A 23,605-nucleotide genomic window follows, 5' to 3' on the forward strand; every position below is an offset into this window, starting at 1 on the left:
CGCCTTGTATAAATAAATATCGTCCAGTGACTCAAATGTACGTCCTGTACTTATGGGAAATTCCAAAACGATTGTCAACAGAATAAATTGAAATTAATTATGATTAGACGGCTCTGTCCGCGTCTTAATTAAATTTTCCCACCCCAGCACAAAGAAAATAAAAACCTTCAAATACACTTTAAAATGAAAGGTATTTATGTATTACACCAGCGCGGCTTATCGCTTGGAACTTGCTCCATTTAACGCGAATAATAATAATACAAAGTAACAAAAATAATGCCACGTGGGCCTATAGGTCATTACCAACTTATTTTCTCAAGTTTTCAAACTTTCAATAAGTGAAAGCGCTGCAACCGGTTGGTTTTTCTCGCGTCGTTCTGATCTCACAAATATCAGAATAGAACATTTTAGCTTGAAGTTGGACTTTGAATCATTGGACTCCGTACAGTTATCTATTTTGTTTTAATTAAATGTACTCGCGGATTCATTCAAAACAAGCATAGGTGAAAGAAAGGGAGCAGTACAGGAGTGACCGTGTAAAACAACAAAGTGAAAGACCACTCAAGAATAAACAAGTGTTGTATTGAGCAGGTAAATATTTTTATTTATAGTTTAAGTTATTTTTCTGTGATGAATCGGACCTTGAACTAATTTATCAAAAACAAACTGCAGTTTAATTTATTTTCACACAAGACGAATGTTTATCTAAAATTTACCATATCATTACAGAATGTCGCGTCTGATGCTAAAAAGTACTCAAATTGTGCAAAACTTCCAAAATTGTGGATTTTTATCGGTGATTCCAAATAATTTATTTTCGACGAAACCCAAATTTGGGAATCCCCGATCTGTAACTACTGGCATTGTTCAGTCGCCTTTTGGGCCTGCTAAGAAAATTCCCAATGAAAATTTGGTGGAGTTTATTTACAAAAACAACGAAAAATGGATTGAGGAACCAGCGGCGGTAAGTTCAATATAAATAATAAATAACAATAAAATTTATCGACAGCTGCGATAAGGTGAGAGTAAATATGTGTCTACTAGTTTAGTACTATATGAGTCTGATCAGAAAACTAGATTTTTAAGAACAAAATCGATGGTACATATTTATAAATACTAAAATTGTCCATGAAATATAAAAAAAATAAAAGCCGTTAGATCCTAAATGATTTTTAGGTGTAAAAGCTGTTTTCAAATTTTCTAAGCCATACACAATAAGTGACGTGTTGTCTGACCCGCGTCCACCTTTTGAAACAATATTTTGACGACTAACTGTCTTGTCCAAAGTTCAGTGATAAATAAAAATAAATAATTCTTTAACATAATAATGGAAGGCGGGAGGGAAAACTATAATTTTTAGTAATGCAGTACTTTCGATTATTAAAATATTTTCTGTAAATACACTTATATTAAGTGCGACCTCTAAAAATATGCAGGTACAAAGGTAGAAATTTGTCGCTTGTCATATTTATAGATATGTGAAATAGCATAATTCAAACTCGTCATAGAACACGACGTCGTAGTCCACACCTCATCAATCTATCAAAATTCTAGAGAAAGATTTAGATAAAACTGACGCAGCGTAATTTTTCACCTCACGTGTGATACTCTTAAGTCCATTTTTTATCAGTTAATCGATTTATTGTCCCAATTTCCTGGTACAATTACTACGTTGTAATTGTGTAATATAAAATAAAAAAAAATGTTATACTTAATAAAAATTATTTGACACATCAACATTTTTAGAACGTGTCATTCAAAAACCAAAAAGTTCGTTAGATACAAAATGAATTGAAATGACTTTGCTCGATTTCTTTGGAATTAAGACAGATATCAAGAAACAGTTTTCGAAACGATTTTTCTCGCTACCCTTGTTTTTCTTATCAGTCAACAAATAACTGAATTAAAAGAGTTTGAAATTTCGGGTTGTCGCCAGAGAGACAAAATTTTGGAGGTTCGAAAACGATTTTGCTCGATATTTCCGAAATTATGGCAAATATCAAACAACCGTCTTCGGAATTGTTTTTCTCGCAATTTTTTACCTCAGAAATCGATCTTAGATAGTTCGAATTCAAAATTTTTATTTTTCAATGTAGAAGCCTTTCAGTCTGTAATTCAGACTCGGTCGCTATCTCGCTTATTTATCTTAACGTATTTGTGCTCATTTTAAGCAAAATCCAAAACTTGGCAAAATATTCACGTACGTCAATAAGTATCAAATGTTACATATTCCAAATTTGTTTTTTTAAATTATACATATAATTACATATTATTGCTGATACAGATTTCTTCTATGGTTTTCCTATTGGATTGTAGTTTTTCTGTCTTTGATAATTGTCTAAAAAAATTACATATTTTTATTTATCACTGAACTTTGAATAAGACTTAGTCTAAATGTTATTATAAAAGTGGACGCGGGTCAGACAACACGTCACCTATTGTGTATAGCTTTTGTTTGTAAAACAATAAAAAATTATTCTCGGAGCACTTTTAGTTCATTTAAAATTTTAATAACCATTCTCCATACATAAATAAAAAAATAATGTAAAAAATTCGATAACAACGAAAGTGCAATTTTTTTGGTACATGCACACACATTACACGTTACATAATTGGCTTTCATTGGATTAAATAAATGATGTTGATATTACTCGGAGAAAGAATTTCTATTAATAAATTCTTCATTGACCATTTAAAATATTTACTAATAATAAATGACGATAAACAATGCGCAGATACCATAAACAAACAATTAAATTCGCTCAACCAATAAAACCAAAGTCAATTGTAAGATCCTCTTTGATTAACTCTCCTTTAACATTTGCAGACATGTGCGGTCTCGGGGCGCAGCTACACGTACGGCATGCTCCGCATGCTAATTAACAGATGCGCTCAAGCTCTTCTAGGCCATTGCGGCATGAGACCTCGAGAAGTCGTAGGTCTCCTCTTACCAAACATCCCCGAATACATTATAATATGTCACGGTGCCATCGAGGCCGGGCTCGTTGTGACCTTCGTGAACCCTCTCTACACCCCCGACGAAATTAAAAGACAATTTGAGAACGCCGGCGTCAAAATGATAGTCACCGTTCCGTTACTTCTGGAAGTCGCAACAACAATAGCGCCACAGCTCCAGGACTATCGAACGACAGTTTGTATCGGAGGAGAGGACGATCCTTCGCAGAATGTCCACGGACTGCAGAGTCTTCTTATGGGAGGGCATGAAGCGGAGCTACCGGGTACTAATCCCAGAGAGATTGCTATTTTGCCGTATTCAAGTGGTACGACAGGGTTACCCAAAGGGGTGATGTTGTCGCATTATAATTTAGTGGCAAATTTGGTGCAAGGGGAGCATCCAGGGTTGGAGGATCCGGAAACCAAAGGTTCGAAAATTTGGTACAATTAAGGTCGATGACAGTACGGTTTGTTTTATAGATGGTAAGAAGCACACGGTGCTCACGGTCCTTCCTTTCTTCCACATCTATGGTTTCAACGGAATTATGAATCTCAATCTTAAGAACGGCGTGCATTTACTAACAATTCCACGGTTCACACCGGAAGACTACATCAAGACTTTGGTGAAGTTCAAACCTTCGTTTATTTTCGTGGTTCCATCACTCCTTCTTTTCCTTGCAACGCATCCAGCAGTTACGAAAGAACACTTAAGTTCAATCGAAGGGATTCAGTCTGGAGCCGCACCTCTCACTGAAGGTCTCTTACAAAAATTCAGACATAAAATCGGACGGGATGATGTTATCATACGGCAAGGGTACGGTATGACTGAAAGTGCCCCAGTGACTTTCTGTATGCCTAAAATGACTCCACCATCAAAGATTGGTACCATTGGAATACCATATCCTGGTACTGAAGCAAAAATTATAAGTTTGACGTCAGGGGAACCTTTAGGGACGCACAAATCAGGAGAGCTGTTGGTGAGGGGACCTCAGGTAAGATGGGTGTACCACCATGACCAAGAGAGTTAATGATGGGGTTGTAGATCATGATTGGGTACTTGAACAATGAAAAAGCCACGGCGGAAACTATTGATGAAGATGGGTGGTTGCACACGGGAGATGTGGCCTATTACGACGAAGACAGCTACTTTTACATAGTTGATAGGTGCAAGGAGCTCATCAAAGTCAAAGGAAATCAGGTCAGTACAAATTTTATAAATATTTTTGTCAACCAAATTGGTAAAATCGCCTTTAAAAGTGTATTACTGGCTGCCTACCTAAATGTGGCAAATTTACCGGTCTCGTTGCTCCACTTTCCCCGACAAATTAATGAGTCCAAGGCCGGAATAAAACTCATTCTCGTCTGTAGATAAACCATTTAATCAGTTCTTTACGTACAAATTTATTTACCTATTCTAGATACAAATTTAAAAAAAATCGTAGCTGACAAGTCAAACGTCAAAACTGCCATTTTGAACCCTACCAGATTCTGTCAATAAATCATAAATACTTAAATTAAGGCGCTCAAAATTTTAGCCTCGTAACAAAATTAAATTATAATGGTGAATCAGAAGTAGCCTCCGCCTTCACAACTTCTTCAACCTTCTCACTATTGCTGATATCATCATCAACCTCCATCGGTGTTGAAATCTCTTCCGGTTCGTCTTTCTCAACCTCTCCTGCAACATGAGAATCCTCGTTCTCGCTGGAATTCACCTCAACTTCAGAATCGTCAGATTTCGTCTCCAAGTCGCTTTGTGAAGAATGAACCTCATCTGATTTATCAGTTGACGAGATTTCGCTCTCTTTACATTCTTCAGATGGTACAATTGAACACTTTGTGGTATCGACAGTTTGTTCGCTTTCCTCAACTTGAGGCGGAGTCTCAGTAGAAGGATTTTCATCCTCAACTTGTGACGTTCCAACTTCGCTGTCTTTAGCTTCGGTCTCTGTAGAAGACAATTCGTTCTGAGGAGCGTCGTCGTCTGGCAACACTTCTGAAAGTTTATCGTCTTTGATGTCGGTGTTTTCTTTCTCGTCCTCAGTGCTTGAAGAAGAATCAGCGTCTTCGACTTGTTGGGATGTGGACGAGGAGGTTTCATCTTCAGGTTTAGTATCGGGGTCTTTCGCCGGGTCGTTGGGCTTCTCCGAGTTATCCTAAAGAGAATAAAAGACACGTTAACAAGAAAATTCGGAGGATTTCGGAAGGGTTTATTGGGCCAAACGCAATGAAAGGACAGAAAATTGGTAATAAAGCTGCTGCCTTACACAAGACTCTGTGATCTCCTCGTTGGAATCTGAAGAGACCACAGGCTCCACGCTGTTCCTCCTCTTTTGGACCCCGGCAGGTATGGCAGTGATGGTAACTGAGACGTCGTTTTCTTCCGCGTTGTCTTGTCGTGCACAAGTATTTGATGGCACAGGTTCAATGGAAACGTAGGGCTCTTCAGAACTTCGGCACGTGATTACACTGTCTTGAGACGATGTGCACGCAACGTCCGTCACTTTGGAGGCCGTCACCACCGTCTCCTGCACGACCTGGTTCTGGATCTCATTAGTGTCGTTTTGATATGGAACTGTTTCATTCTGTAGCAATCTAGGCCAAGCTGGGGCGTCATCCATCTCTTCCACATTAATGTCGCTACTGTTACTCGTTTCTGGTAAATGCTCTGATTCAAGTCCGTTCATGATTCCATCGCCGTTTTCCGTAGTCCTGCGCCCCCCAGGCTCTGTCGTACTAACAACTAAGATATTCTTCTCTAGTGCTCTCATGTATTTATCTATCCGATTGTACTCTTTTCTCGGAGTCGTCAACAACTCGCAAATTCTCTGTAGCGTGAAGGGGGCTGCCGCGAAAGTGTCCAACTTCTCCAAAATAAAGTTCTTCATCACGTCATAGTTGAAAATATCTACATTAGGACAAGGGGGAATTTCCACGGAAGGACAAGTCTCGTAAAATTCCGTGATAACATTTATCATCTTTTCGCGAAAAAGACTCTTTACCGCTGACCATTGGTACACAGGATCCCCCGTTTTGGCCACGAAACAAAGGTAATCTTCAAGTTCACGAGGGATGTCCTTGGGTTTGGTCTTACTAAACTCTTCTAAGCTGTGGAGAACCTCTTCGGGATTTTCCATTGTTACTAGTGTTTTTTCCGCGGAATTTTCACAGCGACAGCACCAACGGACACCATCTACTTGCGTCAACAAGCGCACTTTTGACAATAACGAAGTTAGCACCGGTTCGATATCGCACGCTACAAACAGGACGTGATCACTCACACTGCGCATGACCGTCAAAAGTCACCAAGAGGACGCGATCGGTTATCGCTTGCGTGCGTAATTTAAACATTTTATAAGTAATTTAGACTAAATTGATTGAATTGAGGATAATTGCCATGAAAAATAGAGGCCGCAGTTCGATTAGCGATAGAACTGATGGCTGACACGAGCCAGCGGCGCGGGAAATTCAAAAACTCACAAAAGTTTTTTTCTTATTTTTATTATTAATTAGTTGTGTAACTTTGTTTTTATCTTTAAGGTGTCGCCCACGGAGCTCGAGAACCTCATCCTCGAAATGCCTGGGGTGTCCGATGTGGCCATCGTGGGAATTCCCGACGCCCTCGCCGGCGAAGTACCAAGAGCTTTTATCGTGCGGCAACCCGGGAGCAATCTCAGTGAAGACGACGTTTTACTCTACATTAACCCGAAAGTTGCCCACTATAAAAAAATTGCCGGAGGAGTCAAGTTCGTCGAGTCCATACCGAGAAATCCCGGTGGAAAAATTCTGCGAAACGAACTCAAACTAAATCAATAAGGTTTCTCAGCTTTATTTAGAGATTAGGTCAATTTATTCTGTATGTACATACATATTCATTTTTGTAAGGAAACTTTACTTGTAAATACATTATATTTTTATTACGAAAGGTTTTAATGTTCCTTTATAATCGCTTTAAAAGTTCAGAAAACCACACTAACTTGATTGATATTTTCTTGAGCTCTTCATGAAAAAATATAAATATCGTGTTTAAAAATGAGAATTATGCCACCATGAATACACGACATCTAGTATATTGATTGCAAACATTTTTAAAAAAAGTTGCTTCGAACTAATTTCCCAATAAAAGTTTTTGGCACTCGCGTATTTTCACGGTGAAATCGCTAGTGTATTTATACTGTTAAATTGTTATATTACAGGAATTTACGTCTGTAAGTATTCAGCTTTTATGGACCCTCTTCATCCATTTGATTTTTAAGATTCGGGTAAATATTTACTCACATTAACAAAACGGGCCATCGGATTTCGCCCAGTGCAAACACGAGTGATAATAAATGTAAATAATGTGTTTGTTACTGTGCTTAATGGTCGAAAGTTTAAACATTCATTGCAGGAATGTTGCCTGTAAAATGCATCACTGACTACCCGATGATATGCGTGATATTATTATTCAATTTTGATTGTCGTAGTCCAATTTGTTCCCAAATATTTGCTTGTTTGTGAAAACATATTTTTTCTTTTTTATAACAATAAAACAATAACGAAATTGCGGTCGTAAAAACGTAAGTGAAGTAAAATCCTTCAGGAAATTTCCTTGTGTTCCTTCTTCAGTGACGTCATAGTGGACACTTCTTTTCAAAAATCTACAACTTGGCAACACTGACTGCGGAGGAAAAACCACCTGCGCCGAAGCAGGAGACCTCCATCAGCAGAAAACTCGATCTTCTCTTTCAGTCGTGTTCGAATCTCCAATAGAGACGGTAGTTATCTCGGCCGTGCGCGCGTCGTCTTCACAGGAAAAGTGCAGTTTGAAACAAAGAACGTCACTTTTCAGTGTGATACTCCACCTCTATGCTAAAGCAAGCCATCCCCCAGCTTAGAACAAGTCTTAAAATGCCAATTCCCTTCTTGTAGTATTTCTCAGTACGGATGAAAATGCATCGTGGCCACAAATTGGCCTTCTTCTTCGCCTTCAGCCACGTGCTGATGGTGTCTTCCTCGGCAGTGCCTGAGGATTGGGTTTCTGGATCTCCTTTGACGCATTTCACTTCCGATGACACGAGGGCTGATACCTTCACTTCCGCTTATTTAAATGTGACGAGATTCACAGATGAAGGGTGGGTTTGGGACAAGACTGAAGTGGGGCGATATGGGGGCGGTTATGTGGGGCCCGCATACGGCGTGTTGGTGCATGTGAGCTCGAAAAACCACCCTGAAGATCATACAGGGTGCCAGATGCCGTTGTACAGCACGAGACCTGATAGGAAGTTACCACCTCCTGGTGAACCTTGGATTGCTCTAATCAAAAGAGGAAGGTGCAACTTTGAGGTGAAGGTGGAGAACGCCTACAGGAGCAATGCTGCAGGAGTTTTGGTGTACAACGACAGAGACTCTTCGACTTTGGACAAGATGAAGTTGTCCAGCGACTCAGGACGTAAGTCAGGAAGTAGTAAAATACCAGACAAAAATAGACGTTGCATCTCCTCGGGAGACGGTTATTTATACTCCACCAGAATTTATCCAACTATAAATAATTACAAGAATTTATCTTTTTTTTAATTGCAGCGATAATTACGTGCAATTACTTAATTAGCGCATTTGCATACTGGGGGAGATTTAATCGTGGCGCCACAAATCCTCAATTTTGACATTTCGAGAGGTTCTAGGTTAGGTTTAGACGTCACTGGGGCAGTATGAGGTCACAGAGAAACTTTCGCTTTATTACCAACAAAATCGATCTTTTTTTCCTCCTTATTTCGCCATGAATTATTTTAATTACTTAGTCATGTTCATCCACCATTTTTCTGATACCTGAAGACTCGAGAGTGCTCGTCCGGTCATTCCGCTCAAGCTCGACGGTTGTTGCCTTTTGGCCGCTTCAGAATGCGACTCACAACAAAGAAATGATGGCCATTATCTTCATTCTTTCGCTACGACTTTTTACGCAAGTAATCCCAGTTGTCATCGCGTTACAAAAGCTTAGATAAAAAAGAATCTCAAAAATTGAAAAAGAACGTAATTTATGTAATGTGGCTAACCTCAGATTTGCCACGGAGTATTTTTGAAGCTGGAAAGCGTCGATTTCTTCTTAGAAGGAGTTAGTTGTTGACAATCAGATAATGTATTATTAATAAGCTGAATACTTCGCATATTTAGAACGCATGTATGCGAAAAACTACGCAAATTACCAGCATTTATGGACAATTTTGTCCTCAAAAAGAATAATCGACGGCATTTTTGCATTGTTTAATTATAATTCTCATTAAAAACTCCATATATTTGCGATTGTATCATTCTGCCGCAGAGAAATTCTTGCGTGATGTAACACGAATTTGACTTCTTTTCTTGCAGTTATACCAACATTTTCACTCTTTTGAAACTGTTTACAAAAAGTGTAAACACGCGGTACTCTGATTTACATTAAAGAAATATTAACAATGACAGTCATTATTGTCTTTGACTAACTGTGTGTAAACAAACATTCTAATGAATTTGAATGTTCATTGTGTTATTTGCGAACCTGTCGATAAGTTGTGTGCTTTTTAGAAACAAGAATATTCATAAGTAGTTTCGTCTAGTGACGCCTTCCATATAAATATTTGTACTGTTATTAAAAAATACCGTTTTTTCAAACGTTGGTAAACATGAGATCTTAAAGTTGTTTGTTTTGACAATAATACATAATTGGGATTAGTGATCCTCCTGATAACTGAGAAAACTTATGGCAAAATTACTGAGAGTTGACGTCACTTCAAATAACGATTTTCGGAAGTTGCTCCAATTCGCTAAACTATAAAATTCGAAAAGTATCGGTTTAACATCATAATATTTGTAGGAACAAGGCCGTGTCAACATAGTAAATTGAAATGTATGAAAGTGTGCGGACCAGAGATTCCCAAACTTTTCCAAAATACGTTTTTTATACCCCCAATTCGAAGCGAAACTGTAAATAAAAACAATACGGTATACCCATTCTCAACCTTTTTGGGTCAGAGAAGGCCATGCGCTAACAATGGAGATGTCAAAATCGTTAATTAAGTTGATTTTTTTTGTTTAAATATGTAGAATTTGGTCACTCTTGTTTCACAATGTTGGTATCCATCACCCGTCAAAAATTTGAAAGTTTGACAACTGGAATTTGAGGCTAGGAGATCTGTCAGCAAAGCTCGGTGTTGTCAAACTACATGTCATAATTAGAGATAATTACTTCGATTAACTACGTGACTAATTTGATTTTTCGCAGGTTAGCCAACCTAAAACTTTCAAAGTAACCAGAATCGCATTTCAGTTTTTGAAATGACAATCTAATCTTCGCACGTCAGTCTTATCAAAAAGTATTTTAATGTCCTTTTTTCTTTCATCGGTTGGTACGATATAACAGTGCATAACCTTGTAGATAATGTTTTAATTAATTCCATTTTATCTAGAAAAGTATTTTTCACTCTAGGGCTTAAATTCAAGAATGTACAAACAAACCAAACTGCAAGTCTGCACATTTACGCACTGATCATTGACCATCATTTCTCAGGTTGGCACTGGGCCAGGCTTCCCACCATTTTATTAATAAAAAAACAAACAAATTGATCAGGTTGTCCAATCTAGAAAGCCCCAGACATGCTTTCCTGTCCGGGTTTCCTCTAGTTTTATCAGTGTCACCACCCACGTCCCGAAAATCCCCAAACAAAACGCATTGTGACCTCAGGTAGTGCAAGTCATAAATTTCCAACTTTCTCAGCACCTGATAAGGTTCCCGAACTTTATCACTTCTAATTTTATGCATGCAATAAATTATCCCAAGTTTAGAGTCATCCGCGTTGTCACTAAAAACTTTACAGCTCGAAATTTCCAAGAAAGTAGTGACTCACGGCTGGTGAACTGAAAATTTTGTGTTTAACAGGAAGGGGCTTTTATTTTTAAAACGAATTAAATGTAAGTAGCGGAATAAACGCAAGAATAAAAATAAACGCCACGTGAGTCAGTACAATGTCAACTGATTGTGACAGAAATAACCGCTTCAGAGTAAACAAGAAGCTCAAAAACTATGCGATGAGTTCCAAACTATGCGAGAATTTGGTGAAATATTTTAACTCGAACTAGGAAGTGGCAGTTCGAACCCGAAAAGCTACAAATATAGTTTTTTCGTGTAGGGGAAACGGGCCTAAACCGCCCCAGCGTTGAAAAAACTCCAAGGAATGATAATCCGGAGCTAAGCACCGCCGCTCCTGGTCCCTCCTAATTAAACACGTAGGATTAAAGTATTGTCGCATGGGCGTGTTCTCGCTAACATAAATAAAATACTCTATTGATTCGTCGTGTCGGAAACCTGGTTAGATTCTGCTAATTACAACTAACCCAAACTTTTTTTCCAGGATTAGATAGTTGCCAAAGAGCGTACGGAAGGAAATGTAAGCAATTTTTCTTGTTTGTTTTTTTCCCGCACGTTTCTCCATTCTCGCACATTTGCTTTTATGCAGGCCAGAAGCGGCTCCCTATTTTTCATCGCTTTGGGAGGTATTTCAAAATGATTAAAATCGTCATCTGGTACAGATTTTGAACGTGGGGGCCAAGGCGAAGGTGTCACTCAAAAACCTTGAGATCTTTTTTCGCACATCTAGCTCGTGTTTACGCGAAGATTATGTAAAAATTAATTACATGAGTCATTTGAAGGTTTCACAGCGTTGAGGGGTTTCACTGCGCCCTTTATTGATTGCTCTACGCCACTGTGGCGAATAAATAAACACCTCGTTCTTGTTAATTAAATTGTCTATTTAAACGAATTCGCGATAAATAGAGACGTGTGAAGTAATAGGGTACATGTTTGTTTTAGGGGATTTTTGTCGGTTGGTAATAACTAATTTTATTACGGTGCTAAACTAGAAACGGTACACAAAAAAAAGTATTGTCCTTGATTTTAACATGGGAATTTATAGGTGGGATTTGTGTTTATGGAAACGTTCTCGTTATCTTGTATATTCGTAAAAATGAGGGAACAGACGAATTATATTGATTTTAAGGCTTCAAATCCAAACTTCCTATTTTTTACCTTTCGTGTGAACCACCACCTGCATTTGTTTTGTTGCAATTATCGATTAGTTATAAACAAAAGCCAACGTGGAAACGTTGCACGCACTGTGTAGGAATTTTTTGTTTCATTTGGTCATTTATCAGTTATCACCGTATCTAAAAATCATGCAGGAATTTTTTTTAAGTATCTTTCCAGTACATACAGGAATCGATCGACTTTTCTGTCCAACTTATAGATAATGCAGTCTGTTTCAATTTTTTCCTACAGGTTGGTGTAACTGTGATACGACACTGCACCCAATTTTAATTAGGTAACCGTAATACGCCAGAGTGGTAATTTTTCATTCTCCAAGTTGGTAATCTAATATGTGTTAGTACTAACAGGCTCCCCAGAGCTGTCATTTATCTCATTTGTTTTGTTTTAACATAATTGATTTATAATGACTATTTTAATGTCATAATGAGCTTGAGCGGAAGTGACATCAAAAGATTCGTGTGAAGATAGCTGTTAATGTAAATGAAAAATTGACTTAGATTCACCGTTAAGTGAGCGATATCCCAACATTATGCATATGCGAATTTTATGTAGTTTTTATCAAAAGGAATTTGAAATGGTACTCAATTGTCAGGTTAATCATGTTGCCAACGTAATTAAAATCTTGCAGAAATCCTCGTTGAAATGTCTGCAATGTCACTAAAGATTCGCTCTAATTGGTACATTTTTTAAGTCATCTACTTAATCAATGCACTAATCGTGGCGCATAACCTACAATTGGACCAATCAGTTAGTTTGGATGTCAAGGTCATATTTGTCACTGTTTCAAGTATTACCATAAAAAAACTAAAAGGACTAGTTCAACCTTGGCCCTTTGAATAAATGTGACTACAATATTTTAAAATAAAGTAAAATAGATTGACCATGATCTTTGGACACATAACGCCACTTATCTGTCCATAGAAATAATAATAAAAAATGTGTAATAATGTAAATGAAAGTTAGAACGTCTATATTATGCACATATTTTCACTTATATGTTTTTTGTGTGCATAATTGAATCTTGTTAAAAAATAGATAATCTATAATTACCATGAATTAATGACTTTATTACCTAATACATGTAAAGCTGTACACACATGGTGTGCGCTTTTCATGACAATCCACCATTATCCGCCATTGTGTGTTCTAACCTAAAAATGCCGACCGCGTTCTATAATCAAATGTTTTCGTCTCCATTGCCAAATCGTCAATATTTTTAGTCTTTGGCTGTCCACCCTTGAAAATGAACACAAAATGGTTTTGTAACAGAATCTTAACCTTATCTCAGCGAAATACCACTTTTCTTTTGTTTATTGAATTGGACGACCTTCGTGAAATGCGTGTTCTGCCTCAGAGCATTGGTAGTCCAAATTGAATTTGTGTTCATGGTAATTTTTAACGACTTATTGTTCGCTTTATTTCTTTTCCTATCCTTGAGTTCGATCATCACTTCCGGCTGTGCAATTTTTCCGATCGACCTCCTATCTTAAATGTCATTTAATTGACAGTTCAGCGGTTAAAAAGCTTCGATTCGCGCCAATTAAAAAAGATAATTCGTCACTGTTAAGACTGTATGAATAAAACATGCTTATAAATAATTCAGAGCAAATGATACAAACAACTTTGAAATATAGATCGGTTGGTAACACTGGGACCATATTACGAAGGTTTAATACCAATCCAAATAACCGCGATAACGAATTTAATTACTCTGTTTTCTTACCTTATCTCGTTGTTCCCAACTTTACTACAATTTATTTGTTGTCACTCAAAGTGACGCCACTGGAATAACTGTCATTGACCAAGCGTCATTTTCTGTCACAATTTAATCCGAGGTCGATGCTCCAAAATTAAGTTTTTTTTAAACCAAAATACTATTTTTATAGTACGACATCAAAGGTGAACGACTTCCGTACTTCGCTGAAGTTTTGAAAGCAGAGGCGTATCAATGCCGGGGTTCTGACATTTCACGACAACCTCCACAACCATTAAAATTTTATTATGACACTACACGACTTGTTTTCCTTTATTTAGAGACGGAAACGGTTGCGAAATTGGTTGCTTATTGTTTTATTTTTATCGTTTAATGACATTTCATCTGTTGCATTGATAGATTGCTCATCTTGTGGTTTAGTCGTGGCGATTATTCATGGGAAAGGTCGCGACAGTCGTAAAGATAACGATACAATAAAAATGCGAGAATTGCGGTTTCGCGGGGCAAAAACAGAAGGGGGGTTAATTATAAACAATGGCGGCTGCCGGGAAATTTAAATATTGGAGGGAAATCAATTAAAATTCCTAAATTTGCATCTGGGGCCACAAATTGGAGTCCATTGTAGAATCCGACGTTCTTTTCCCTTTCTGCCAATTTTTAGTTTCTATTCTCCGTCCTGACCTATTGCCCTAGAACCACCCCACATTTATTCCATTCACGTCTCCTGTTTCTATCTCAATTTTTCATTTTCTTACGGTTCCGTATCATCCTATTATCAACACCGCAACATCCGAAACGATGTTTCCACTTGGCGCACACTGAATTCTAATGTAGCCACTTCTCACAAAGCTCTCCGCTAATTAAATCCTTCTGATCATTGTCCTGTTGTGAACCGGACGTTTTTCAAGTAATGAATCATTTTTCATTGGTATGGGCGACGCCTGGGACTCTTTCCTTATTATGTTTTCGTCCTTGAATATTTCAGGCGGACTTATTATGAATATCAATAACAAACACCTGAACAGAACAAAGGTGTCGTTAATTCGGTTTGTTTCGGACATCGATTTTCTACGCCGCGCAGTTTGAATTTCCCCCCAAAACCGAGCACTGGCGCGAAATTTAAACGAAAACTAGGTCGCGCCTTCCGGAAGTGTCTCTGTTTAAGTCAAATATTTAAAAGCTGATCGAAAAATATCTAACGCAATGTTTGCGTTTCGTTAATTATCGAGCGCATGTAAATTTGTTTTAAACGTCAATCCGATAAGTGTTAAGTAAATCGTGTCTAGCTAACGGTTTTTTCAATAAAGCGCCATCTTGGCCACGGCTGAAAGCGTCCGAAACAATACTGCGCAAAGTAATCTAGGACAAACCACGATAACGAATTAGTCTAAGTCCAGTCACTGTTTGTTTATCTAATTAGTAAATACGATGGTGTAGTTAGATTGTTGCAATTTCGCGAAAGTAATTGTTTTGACTGTTGTAATTTTCCACTTGAACGATATCGGTCACTTCGGATTACCCACATTTTCAAAAAAAAATGGGCGGGAAGGAGGGGAGCGCTGATTGGACGTGACAAAGAGAACGTTTGGTCTGCGGTCCGCGTCAGTGTCACTTGGCGCCATTTTGAAAGAATTTAAAGGACAACAGGAATTGGTGATTTTGCAAGAGTTGCGAGACTTGAGAAAAGACTCAGGAAATGTAAACACTTGAGATAAATCCACAATAAAACCGTGGCAATACAGTTGCGAGTGCCGAATGAAAAAACGGATTAAATTAGGCACCAGTTTTGATGTGTTTAAAGAGTATAATCCTATAACTCCGGCAATAAAAGTCTTGTTTTTTGCTTTTAAATCATTTATTGTAACAATATTTTGTTTTGTTGTAAACAGGTTTAAGAGTCTGCGGGTTTTGTTTTAAGTCTGAAAGGTCACTTTGGACTAAACAACTTCATATCAGTCTTGGAAGCTTCTTTTAACGCAGCCCTGTTTTCCTTCGATTAATTGTGCATATCAGTGAATCATCCTTTATTTTTATTCCTCCTCGAATTGATAGGCAATCGCACACATCTGCCATCGCCGTTTACAACCATAAAAAGTTTACGCTTTCCCCATCCTTAAAAATAAGTCATTTCGATCTGACCTTACCAAAAATAATTACTCTGATATAAATTTGGCGGGAATACGAAAATTGATTTGTCCTCTCTCAAAGGACGAGGATTATTTTCAAAGACGCTAATTTGAGGTTAAATAGACAAACATTTAAGGAAACATTCACATCCGCAGTTTAAATGGAAACGGAAGTAAAAAAGGATTTTTTTTTAGTTCTGTACTTTCTTTTCATCGACACTTTTTACTGAAAAACTGATATTCTTGCAAAACTTTGACGTCATAACGATCAATTAAGTTTATAAAAAACCAGTCCGAAATTAGGTGCTCTTTAAATTTGATCGTTTATAAGCAGACTGCAGAAGCAACGTTGCCAATTTTTGACAAGTTTCTTTTAATGCGACAGGAACCATTCGGAAATTGGCACAATTGTTTGTAAACATTTTCACAGCTGCAAGCAGCAGTTGCACCAACCTTGAAAATTTTAGTGATTTCTGTTCCTACCGGAAAATTTTTATAGGGATTTTCAGTGCGAAACCGGTTTGCAATTAGTCGCAGTTTAAACAATTCCAATTATTTGTAAACAATTACAGATATTTACAATTCTTGGAGTTGTAAATTCTGCATTTTGTTAATTCCAGTTTTGTAAATTGATCTCCGCGAAATTAGCTGCTAATCTTGAAAATACATCTAGAGGTGCCAACTGAGGTGACAATGGCGGCAAAATTTTGAATTGAAGTGGAGGACATCCACAGGTGTGAATAGCTGCACAGTTTTCGCGTGACTTTTGTTATTGATTTTCCATTATTCTAATCCACCTTTTAATTTGGAGTCCATTTGTTAATTGACCCATCACGCGACGTTCATTTTTCTGTTGTTGCAGGCAACATCAGTGCGGTGTTTACTCATAAATGGAAAGGAGAACAATTGGCTGCATGGCTCGACAATAATTCCAAAGTTTATATCCACATCACTATTGCAAGTCAGACGTCTTCAAGGACAGCCAATATTAACAGGTGAGCAATTTTTGGCAAGTTTAAGGGAGGTTACAATTCCGCGTGCCAAGCGACGAATTCGAAGGAAAAGCGCCTATAGGTACGTGAGTTTTATGGGTAGAAAGTGTTCCAATTCGGGCAGCTTTCCCCTAATTCCGGCGAAGATGGCAAGTTCCGGCTCAAAGCCTAGAGTCGCCCGCCGTAAAATCACGTAATTAATTCGAATTTACGCAATTACGCGTTGGGTAAAAATTATGTTACGCAACAACCCCATCAAATTGAGTCGAAAGTGGATTACACGCTTCCCTCGCCAAATATAGATTGATTTATGAAGTGCGACGCTGGAAAATTGTCGGATTGTGCTTCTGGAATTGCGTTTAGCGCTCTTCATGAATTACAAACATTTAATTAAAACAGTAATTTTTGGCGAATTTTGGAACGATCCCCAGAAGAAATCATCGCACTCGCTGAGGCAAAAATCAAAGTGAATTGGTTATTAGGGGCTGAAAACATTCCTCGAGCAGTCACATCAGTGGCGTTCGGAAGAATTTCCGGTCGCATGATCAAATACCATTAATCAAAATTCAATTATTCTCAACGGAACAGAGACGAGAAACGAAACAATTACCGAACAATTAGAGGAGGTGGGAAGAGGAAAAACTCGGGAAGCAATTATGGGTTCGTTAATATTTCCACGGTTCATTGAAGCGCCTTGGATTTACAAAAAATGTCACCGACACCAAATGGCTGATCCAACATGGCGCGAATTTCACCTGTATTTTGAACTTTCACCTGTATTTCCCTCCGGGACGTAAAAAATAAATTAAGGGTAAAGGATTCCACCGAGTTCAAGGCAAGAATTATTGACCATCGAATGTTAAATGATGCCGACAAATCGATGCCGATTTCGAGTGCTTTCAAGCCACGGCAAAAACTAATACGCTATTGATCCGCCGTGATTAGTTGTGTACAATGTAAACAAACTTTTATTCAAATCTTTGAGCTATTTTCTCCTTATAAAGTTACTTTGCAAACAATAAAAACGTTGCGTGCGTGTTTTATTGTTAATACACTCGTAAATGATTATAGTGGAAAAATGTTTTAAGAACGGACACGCCTGGTGATAACGCTTATCGAAAATTTTTTTTTTTTGCCGAAAACTGGTGCAACAAGTGGATTTTTCGGGATTGAGATGAACATGATCCGGGTAAAAATAACGAAATTGTAGCGAAAATCAATAAGAATGAGTGCTAAAAAATGAATGGGATGGAAGTGAAGAAAGGTGGAGATTCAGCCGGTTGAACTTTTTTTACACAAATAATAGAAATTTTCACACAAAATTAATTTAGGCATTTATAAACAAATGTGCCCTAGCTAGTAAAACTGACTGTCACCTCTTTTCCTATCTTCGGCGCCATCTGGAAGGCGGTAATTGGTAAAATCCGCTTGTTATGCTCAAGTTGAGCCTGTTTACCATTTTCGTACGCTCAACTTGGCAAATAAACTTCCTCAAGTTAGTTGTTGAAAAATAAACAAGTTTAAATAAAAATAAATATCAACCCTCGAAAAATATTGTTTCCTCTGTTTATTAAACTCCCATTAATAAAACCGACCTATTTAATCCGGAATTTATCACCTCCGAAAATATTTTTTGAGAACGTGTCCGTCTTCGTCAGCAGATGCCCTAATAACCCAAGATAAACAAAAGGTTAATTTTACACTAATAAACACGCGGCATCTGGTTATTTTTAATAATACACGTCAATAAACCGGAAAAAAACTCTTAAATGTCACATTCTTCCGCATAGGTTGTATTGATTGTGCGGGTTTCTGGGTTAAGGATGTTCAAAACCGATCTCGGTGCAAGGAAAATAAGAAGTGATTTGATGTGAGCTTACGTAAATAATTCCGTTTCCGCCAACAGCTGACGGAAGTGAGACCTAGACTTATGTCAGCACACTTTCTAAAGAGGAGGTCAAATTTATCATACGATTTATATAAAAGGTGTTAGATTTCGAAGGCTGAAATTAGGAGAAGGAAAAGGAAGGATGGCCAGTAATTCAGGAAATCTTTTCCAATAAAACGCGCAAGAAATTAAAAAACTCGAAGGAAGGTTAACAGTCGCATTGCGTTAATTAAATTTCGGCTGTGATTTAACGGCGCGTTTTAATTCACCGTGATAACAAATGGTTTTATTTGTTTCAGGACGTCAGTTTTGTTCGTCTCTATCACATTCATCGTTTTGATGATCATCTCTTTGGCGTGGTTGGTGTTTTATTACGTGCAGAGATTTAGATACATCCATGCCAAGGATAGGCTATCGGTAAGTAATTGAAATAAAGTCAGCCTGCAGCAGCTCCAGAATGTTAATTGTTGTTATTATTACTTATCGGACTTTGAAGTCATATTTCATACTGTAAGCTGTAATTATGAACGCATTAGTTGATGTGGTGGCCCATTTTATCGAAAAAACAAGTTAATGTCGAAAAATTCGCTTCCAAGGTTTTGAAGTGGTGAAAATTTGAAACCGTTTTGTCTTTCAGCGCCGCCTCGGAAACGCCGCGAAGAAAGCCTTATCTAAAATCCCGACCAAGAACATCAAATCCGAGGACAAAGTAAGTTATCTCTTCTATAATCCAATCCAGGCGACAATATCTGATTTCAGGAAGTTCAAGGCGACGGTGAATGTTGCGCCATTTGCATTGAACCTTACAAAATATGTGATGTTTTACGCATATTACCTTGCGGGTAAGTTTTTAATTTCCTGTAATCGGAAAAATATCGCTTTTTTGCAGGCACGAATTTCATAAAAGTTGCATAGATCCGTGGTTGTTGGAACATCGCACATGTCCGATGTGTAAGATGGACATCTTGAAGCATTATGGATTTGTGGTCAGTGTTTCCATATATCCTCCCACCAGCTATACCTACTAGAGATAGTAGATATAGTAATTTCTGTGATAGCACATTACTGCCTTTCTCCTTGTAGCTACTTTGTTTACAAAAATGCACTTTCCATGGTGGAGGTAATTCCTATTTTATTTTAGTTCTACGTTCTTTTCGTTAACACAAGCATCATTTCATTAAGTGCATGTCAGTGGAGTTTTTTTCGAATGTATTATCACAGATAGAGTCGGGGCTTTCGCTTTGATCGCGCTTTCATCACAGACATGCCGAAGATACGATTTCGTAAGTGATCGATTGACTTGTTGTTCTGTACAGTTCTCTGGTAGTCAAGAAAGCATCCTGCAGATGGAAGTAGAAGAAATTGTAGTCTTAGATTCGACAGAGAGTCGTTCAACTAGTCCAAGAAGAGGTGGTGGTATTAGTCCATTGCCGGAGATACGTGCCGTCGTCATTGCTGACCGTCAGGTAAAACATTCTATTATTAGCCGCAAGAGTGACAATAAAAGACGCAAGGTTAACCGGACCTTGTATGGTCTGGAAATTTAAACAAAGAACCGAGCGGATGTAATAAGCCCCAGCAAAATGTAAGAAATACTCCGGCGAGCGATAAACCTGAAATTATTTTTTCTCTAGACGAGAATAAGGTAAAATAAATCTTGCCCAATACTGGTTCCACACGCACGTGTAAGGTCAACGCTTGGGTTAGTAACTGGAATTTGTTTGTTTCAGAGATTATTTGAAAGTTCTGCCGATGACGAAAGCAGCCGCGCTTCCACCCCCGACGAGATGACCCCAAGTCTATCTCAATCTCGCCAATTTCCAGTCAGACAAGACCTTTGCGTTAGTTGTATAGCGGCGAAAGCCGCCGCCGCCTTAACCAGCAACCAAAGCAATAGTAAAGAAGCTTCCACTTCTGACGAAGAAAACGACTCTACCCAGGTGCTTTCAGTGAACAATTCTCAAGTGCGTGACGAAAAATGAACGCGGTAGTGAGCAATATTCGTCTGAACTGCCGAAACTTTGTGATATTGTTTAGATTTAAGTTTTTATTTTGTCCATTACGAATAAAGGGTGCTTTCCCATGTACTAACAGGAGTAAGACGTAAGATCTCAGGGCATGGATGCCGTGCAGTCGCAGCTTTACGTAGATCGGTCTCAAAATTCAAGATCTACTTATTCCAATCATCAAAAGGTCCTTGAATATGAAGCAACGTGCTTAATTTCTGTACCTACACTGTATTTTAATCGCTTCCACATTTGTACAGGTCTCTGGCAAGACCATGTGACTTAAAAGGCGTACAAGTGTTATTTATCCCAACGAATCTTATAGCGAAACAAATCTTAATAATGTTGTGCCTTTGTAGATTTCTACATTTGTGATGATCCGATGTCCCAAGGCGTACAAGCGGATATTTTTATGAACTTTGTTTTGTATTATTTATCTGTGATTGTTAGTTTGTAAGGGACATCGTTAAGACTTACGTTGACTTGTACAAAACGGCATGTACTTCATATTTTAATTTGGAGTTGTTTGCTTGTAAATATTACGCTAAAACTGAAATTGACTGAATTAAATCATAGAGAATAAAATCGTGTTTTATTCAAAACGTTAATCTCACTCCTGGAAATTGTTACACTCGAGATGAAGAAATAGAAAAATATCATTTTACTTAACAATAAAACATGCAGGGGGAACCCAAAATGGCAGTAAAAATTGGAACTAAAGTTCGGAAGAAAAACCAATCACTTCGTGGATATTAAAACTTGAAGCTATATAAAACTTCCGTTGAGTTTTTGTCTCTTTCACGACGATATGAGTGATGGGATGCTTGCCTATGATCACTCTTTTCCCGTACTCTTTGATAGTGAAGTGTTTCCAAGACGGCACGTGATAGAAATACACCTGAAAATCACAATCACTTTACACACATCCAAAAACCTGACTTACAATGCCCGAATCCACCCCTAACACCAACGTGTTCCCGTAAAGACATATACAGGTTATAGAAGCCTGTAAAGTTTCAGTCGTGTCGAATAACTTTTTCGAGTATTTAGAGCCTTTTTCTAACATTATAACTTCCATATATTCCTTATCTATTGAATATTCAGACTTGTCTGCAATTTTCGCACAATTAGACTCCTCCTACCGCCGCCATTTTACTTACACAAAAAGATTATTATATCATCCCTAAAGATATGAGGTATTTGTTGTGACGTCAACGAATTTGGGACGTTACTTAAACTAAGAACGCAACGCTCCGAAGGGATGGTCGTCTGCGTGAGAGTTTTTGCATTATATTCTAGTTTTCTGACGTCATTGCATACTAATATAGTACACACACCATTCCACATATTGATACATGTGATATTCTTCGGGGAGTAGACTCGTGTGAACCAGGTTTCCTCCATCAATCTGTGATTGTCTGCAGTCAAAAGCTGCTGGATGGTGAGCCTGCCACCATGCTTTTGGTAGCAAATTCGGTCTTTGAAGCAGCTGGAAAAGAAGTAGGCAACCATAAATTCAGCGCCTACCGCGAGAGCGCAAAATATTTCGGAATTATCTTTCTCGGACGATTAGTTTTAATTTTTAAATGAAGTTACTATAAATTAAGCCCCGTTTACCCGCTCATTTGTGCAAACTGGCTGTCAATTTACAATGTTGTGAGGAATAAAAAGGAAGTAAAAAAAGAGGCAAATTTTACCTATAAAATCTTCTTAGGAACGTGTACTAAATATGGCATAAAAAGATCGAAAAATGCCAATTTTCTAGAGCCAAATTTGGTAGTTTGCGCCAACTTCATCTCAATTGTGCGTGTACACGCACCTTTAGGGGCGAGAGAAATCTCATAACTCATAACTTGAGATTTACAGGGCCGTACTGGAATTTATCCTAGACCCCCAAAAAACATCGTGTAAGTACTTCCAAGTACCATAATTCCGAAAAATCTTTTCGCGAATTTTACCTATGGGCCACGACGTCTTCGACAATGCCATGGTTATTGATAGTTCCGAATAAATCATCTATAATTATTGCTCTAGGGTACGCTATCACAATTTTTAAAAAAGTCTCTAAAAATGATGTGTTATTATAGGGTGGTGGCTGTGGGGGAAATACCAGTGTAAAAAAACGAGATTTTCAGGACCTTTTCCGCTTGGTGCCGCGTCACGCCAAGGGGTTTCCAGTACTGATTGAAAACTCGGACTCTGCCATCTTCAGAGCCTACAGTGATGAAGTCATCTAAAAAAATACCGTAATAACAATTCTTTTTTGGTGGAATTAGTACCAAAAACAGCAATGCACGATATCCTGGGAATTTCGGCAGGGCTCAAGACTATTTCAAAATCAATCGCCGGAATATTTTGCCAAGTCATCCAGTTTTTATAAATAAAAAACCAAGCATCTGGATCCTCTCTTTTATAATGGACCAAATATTGTATGAGCTCGTTTTGTGGGATTTCTTCAGTACAACACCAATTCCAAAGTTTTGTCTTCTGATCAAACAAAGAAAAGTTGTTATTTTATGGGGAAAATAAGAAAAACTCACTCTTGAAAGATATTCCACTAAATCTCGCCATTGTTTGCAAACGCGACGTGCTGCCAGCAGAGTTTTACCGTCACAGTTGATTAAAATTTTTTCCAGGATCTCTGGTGGGAAAGCCATTTGTTTTCATTTATAAACTAACTTTTCAACTTGGGGTGGTTAAAAATAACCTCTTCTTATTTTTTCTGACATTTTTGTTTGGCTGTCAGACAGGCCAGCAAAAAAGGCAACTGTAATTTTTCGGGGGTTTTTCACATTTTCCTCAAAATCTCAGTGTTTTTATGCACTGATGAGTATCTTTTCTTACTATTCTGTGGTGACAAATGCCC

At 38.0% G+C, this 23,605-nt stretch overlaps 4 protein-coding genes across 5 annotated transcripts; 2 read left to right on the forward strand and 2 right to left on the reverse strand.

Annotated features, from left to right (window-relative positions):
* The first annotated feature begins 358 nt into the window (after positions 1-358).
* On the forward strand, positions 359-6,875 carry LOC148170392 (uncharacterized). Its single transcript, XM_088042914.1, has 6 exons — positions 359-591; positions 730-964; positions 2,828-3,383; positions 3,436-3,947; positions 3,998-4,153; positions 6,496-6,875. Exons 2-6 carry the CDS (start codon positions 731-733, stop codon positions 6,769-6,771), a joined length of 1,734 nt encoding a protein of 577 aa, XP_087899040.1. The 5' UTR covers positions 359-591; position 730; the 3' UTR covers positions 6,772-6,875.
* LOC148170393 (uncharacterized) lies at positions 4,317-6,247 on the reverse strand. Its single transcript, XM_088042917.1, has 2 exons — positions 5,223-6,247; positions 4,317-5,111 (listed from the first exon to the last, which is right to left on the reverse strand). The coding sequence occupies exons 1-2, from the start codon at positions 6,243-6,245 to the stop codon at positions 4,509-4,511; spliced, it is 1,626 nt and encodes a 541-aa protein (XP_087899043.1). The 5' UTR covers positions 6,246-6,247; the 3' UTR covers positions 4,317-4,508.
* Positions 6,876-7,665: 790 nt separating the features above from the next.
* LOC148170394 (E3 ubiquitin-protein ligase goliath-like) lies at positions 7,666-21,324 on the forward strand. 2 transcript variants are annotated; one of them, XM_088042918.1, is made up of 9 exons: positions 7,666-8,386; positions 11,322-11,357; positions 16,716-16,848; positions 19,033-19,150; positions 19,371-19,442; positions 19,493-19,575; positions 19,623-19,719; positions 20,050-20,199; positions 20,464-21,324. In XM_088042918.1, exons 1-9 carry the CDS (start codon positions 7,882-7,884, stop codon positions 20,713-20,715), a joined length of 1,446 nt encoding a protein of 481 aa, XP_087899044.1. In that variant the 5' UTR covers positions 7,666-7,881; the 3' UTR covers positions 20,716-21,324. The 2 variants fall into 2 exon arrangements, with proteins under 2 accessions (XP_087899044.1, XP_087899045.1); XM_088042919.1 differs by lacking the exon at positions 11,322-11,357.
* On the reverse strand, positions 21,305-23,521 carry LOC148170395 (uncharacterized). Its single transcript, XM_088042920.1, has 7 exons — positions 23,280-23,521; positions 23,019-23,226; positions 22,850-22,972; positions 22,698-22,803; positions 21,900-22,228; positions 21,683-21,849; positions 21,305-21,637 (listed from the first exon to the last, which is right to left on the reverse strand). The coding sequence occupies exons 1-7, from the start codon at positions 23,394-23,396 to the stop codon at positions 21,455-21,457; spliced, it is 1,233 nt and encodes a 410-aa protein (XP_087899046.1). The 5' UTR covers positions 23,397-23,521; the 3' UTR covers positions 21,305-21,454.
* Between the last annotated feature and the right edge of the window lie 84 nt (positions 23,522-23,605).

This window comes from Gnatocerus cornutus, chromosome 8 (genome assembly GCF_029298725.1).
Source record: "Gnatocerus cornutus isolate USDA-ARS CGAHR chromosome 8, icGnaCorn1.1, whole genome shotgun sequence".
Lineage (NCBI taxonomy): Eukaryota > Metazoa > Arthropoda > Insecta > Coleoptera > Tenebrionidae > Gnatocerus > Gnatocerus cornutus.

Coding starts and splice junctions, on each gene's coding strand:
- LOC148170392 (XM_088042914.1), top strand. CDS start 731: ATGTCGCGTCTGATGCTAAAAAGTACTCAAATTGTGCAAAACTTCCAA. Junction 3,948..3,997: donor TGTTGGTGAGGGGACCTCAG/GTAAGATGGGTG, acceptor ATGGGGTTGTAG/ATCATGATTGGGTACTTGAA. Junction 4,154..6,495: donor TCAAAGTCAAAGGAAATCAG/GTCAGTACAAAT, acceptor TTTATCTTTAAG/GTGTCGCCCACGGAGCTCGA.
- LOC148170393 (XM_088042917.1), bottom strand. CDS start 6,245: ATGCGCAGTGTGAGTGATCACGTCCTGTTTGTAGCGTGCGATATCGAA. Junction 5,112..5,222: donor AGGAGATCACAGAGTCTTGT/GTAAGGCAGCAG, acceptor TATTCTCTTTAG/GATAACTCGGAGAAGCCCAA.
- LOC148170394 (XM_088042918.1), top strand. CDS start 7,882: ATGAAAATGCATCGTGGCCACAAATTGGCCTTCTTCTTCGCCTTCAGC. Junction 8,387..11,321: donor GTTGTCCAGCGACTCAGGAC/GTAAGTCAGGAA, acceptor CTTTTTTTCCAG/GATTAGATAGTTGCCAAAGA. Junction 19,576..19,622: donor TTACGCATATTACCTTGCGG/GTAAGTTTTTAA, acceptor GCTTTTTTGCAG/GCACGAATTTCATAAAAGTT.
- LOC148170395 (XM_088042920.1), bottom strand. CDS start 23,396: ATGGCTTTCCCACCAGAGATCCTGGAAAAAATTTTAATCAACTGTGAC. Junction 23,227..23,279: donor TAGTGGAATATCTTTCAAGA/GTGAGTTTTTCT, acceptor TTGTTTGATCAG/AAGACAAAACTTTGGAATTG. Junction 21,638..21,682: donor TAGGGGTGGATTCGGGCATT/GTAAGTCAGGTT, acceptor TGTGATTTTCAG/GTGTATTTCTATCACGTGCC.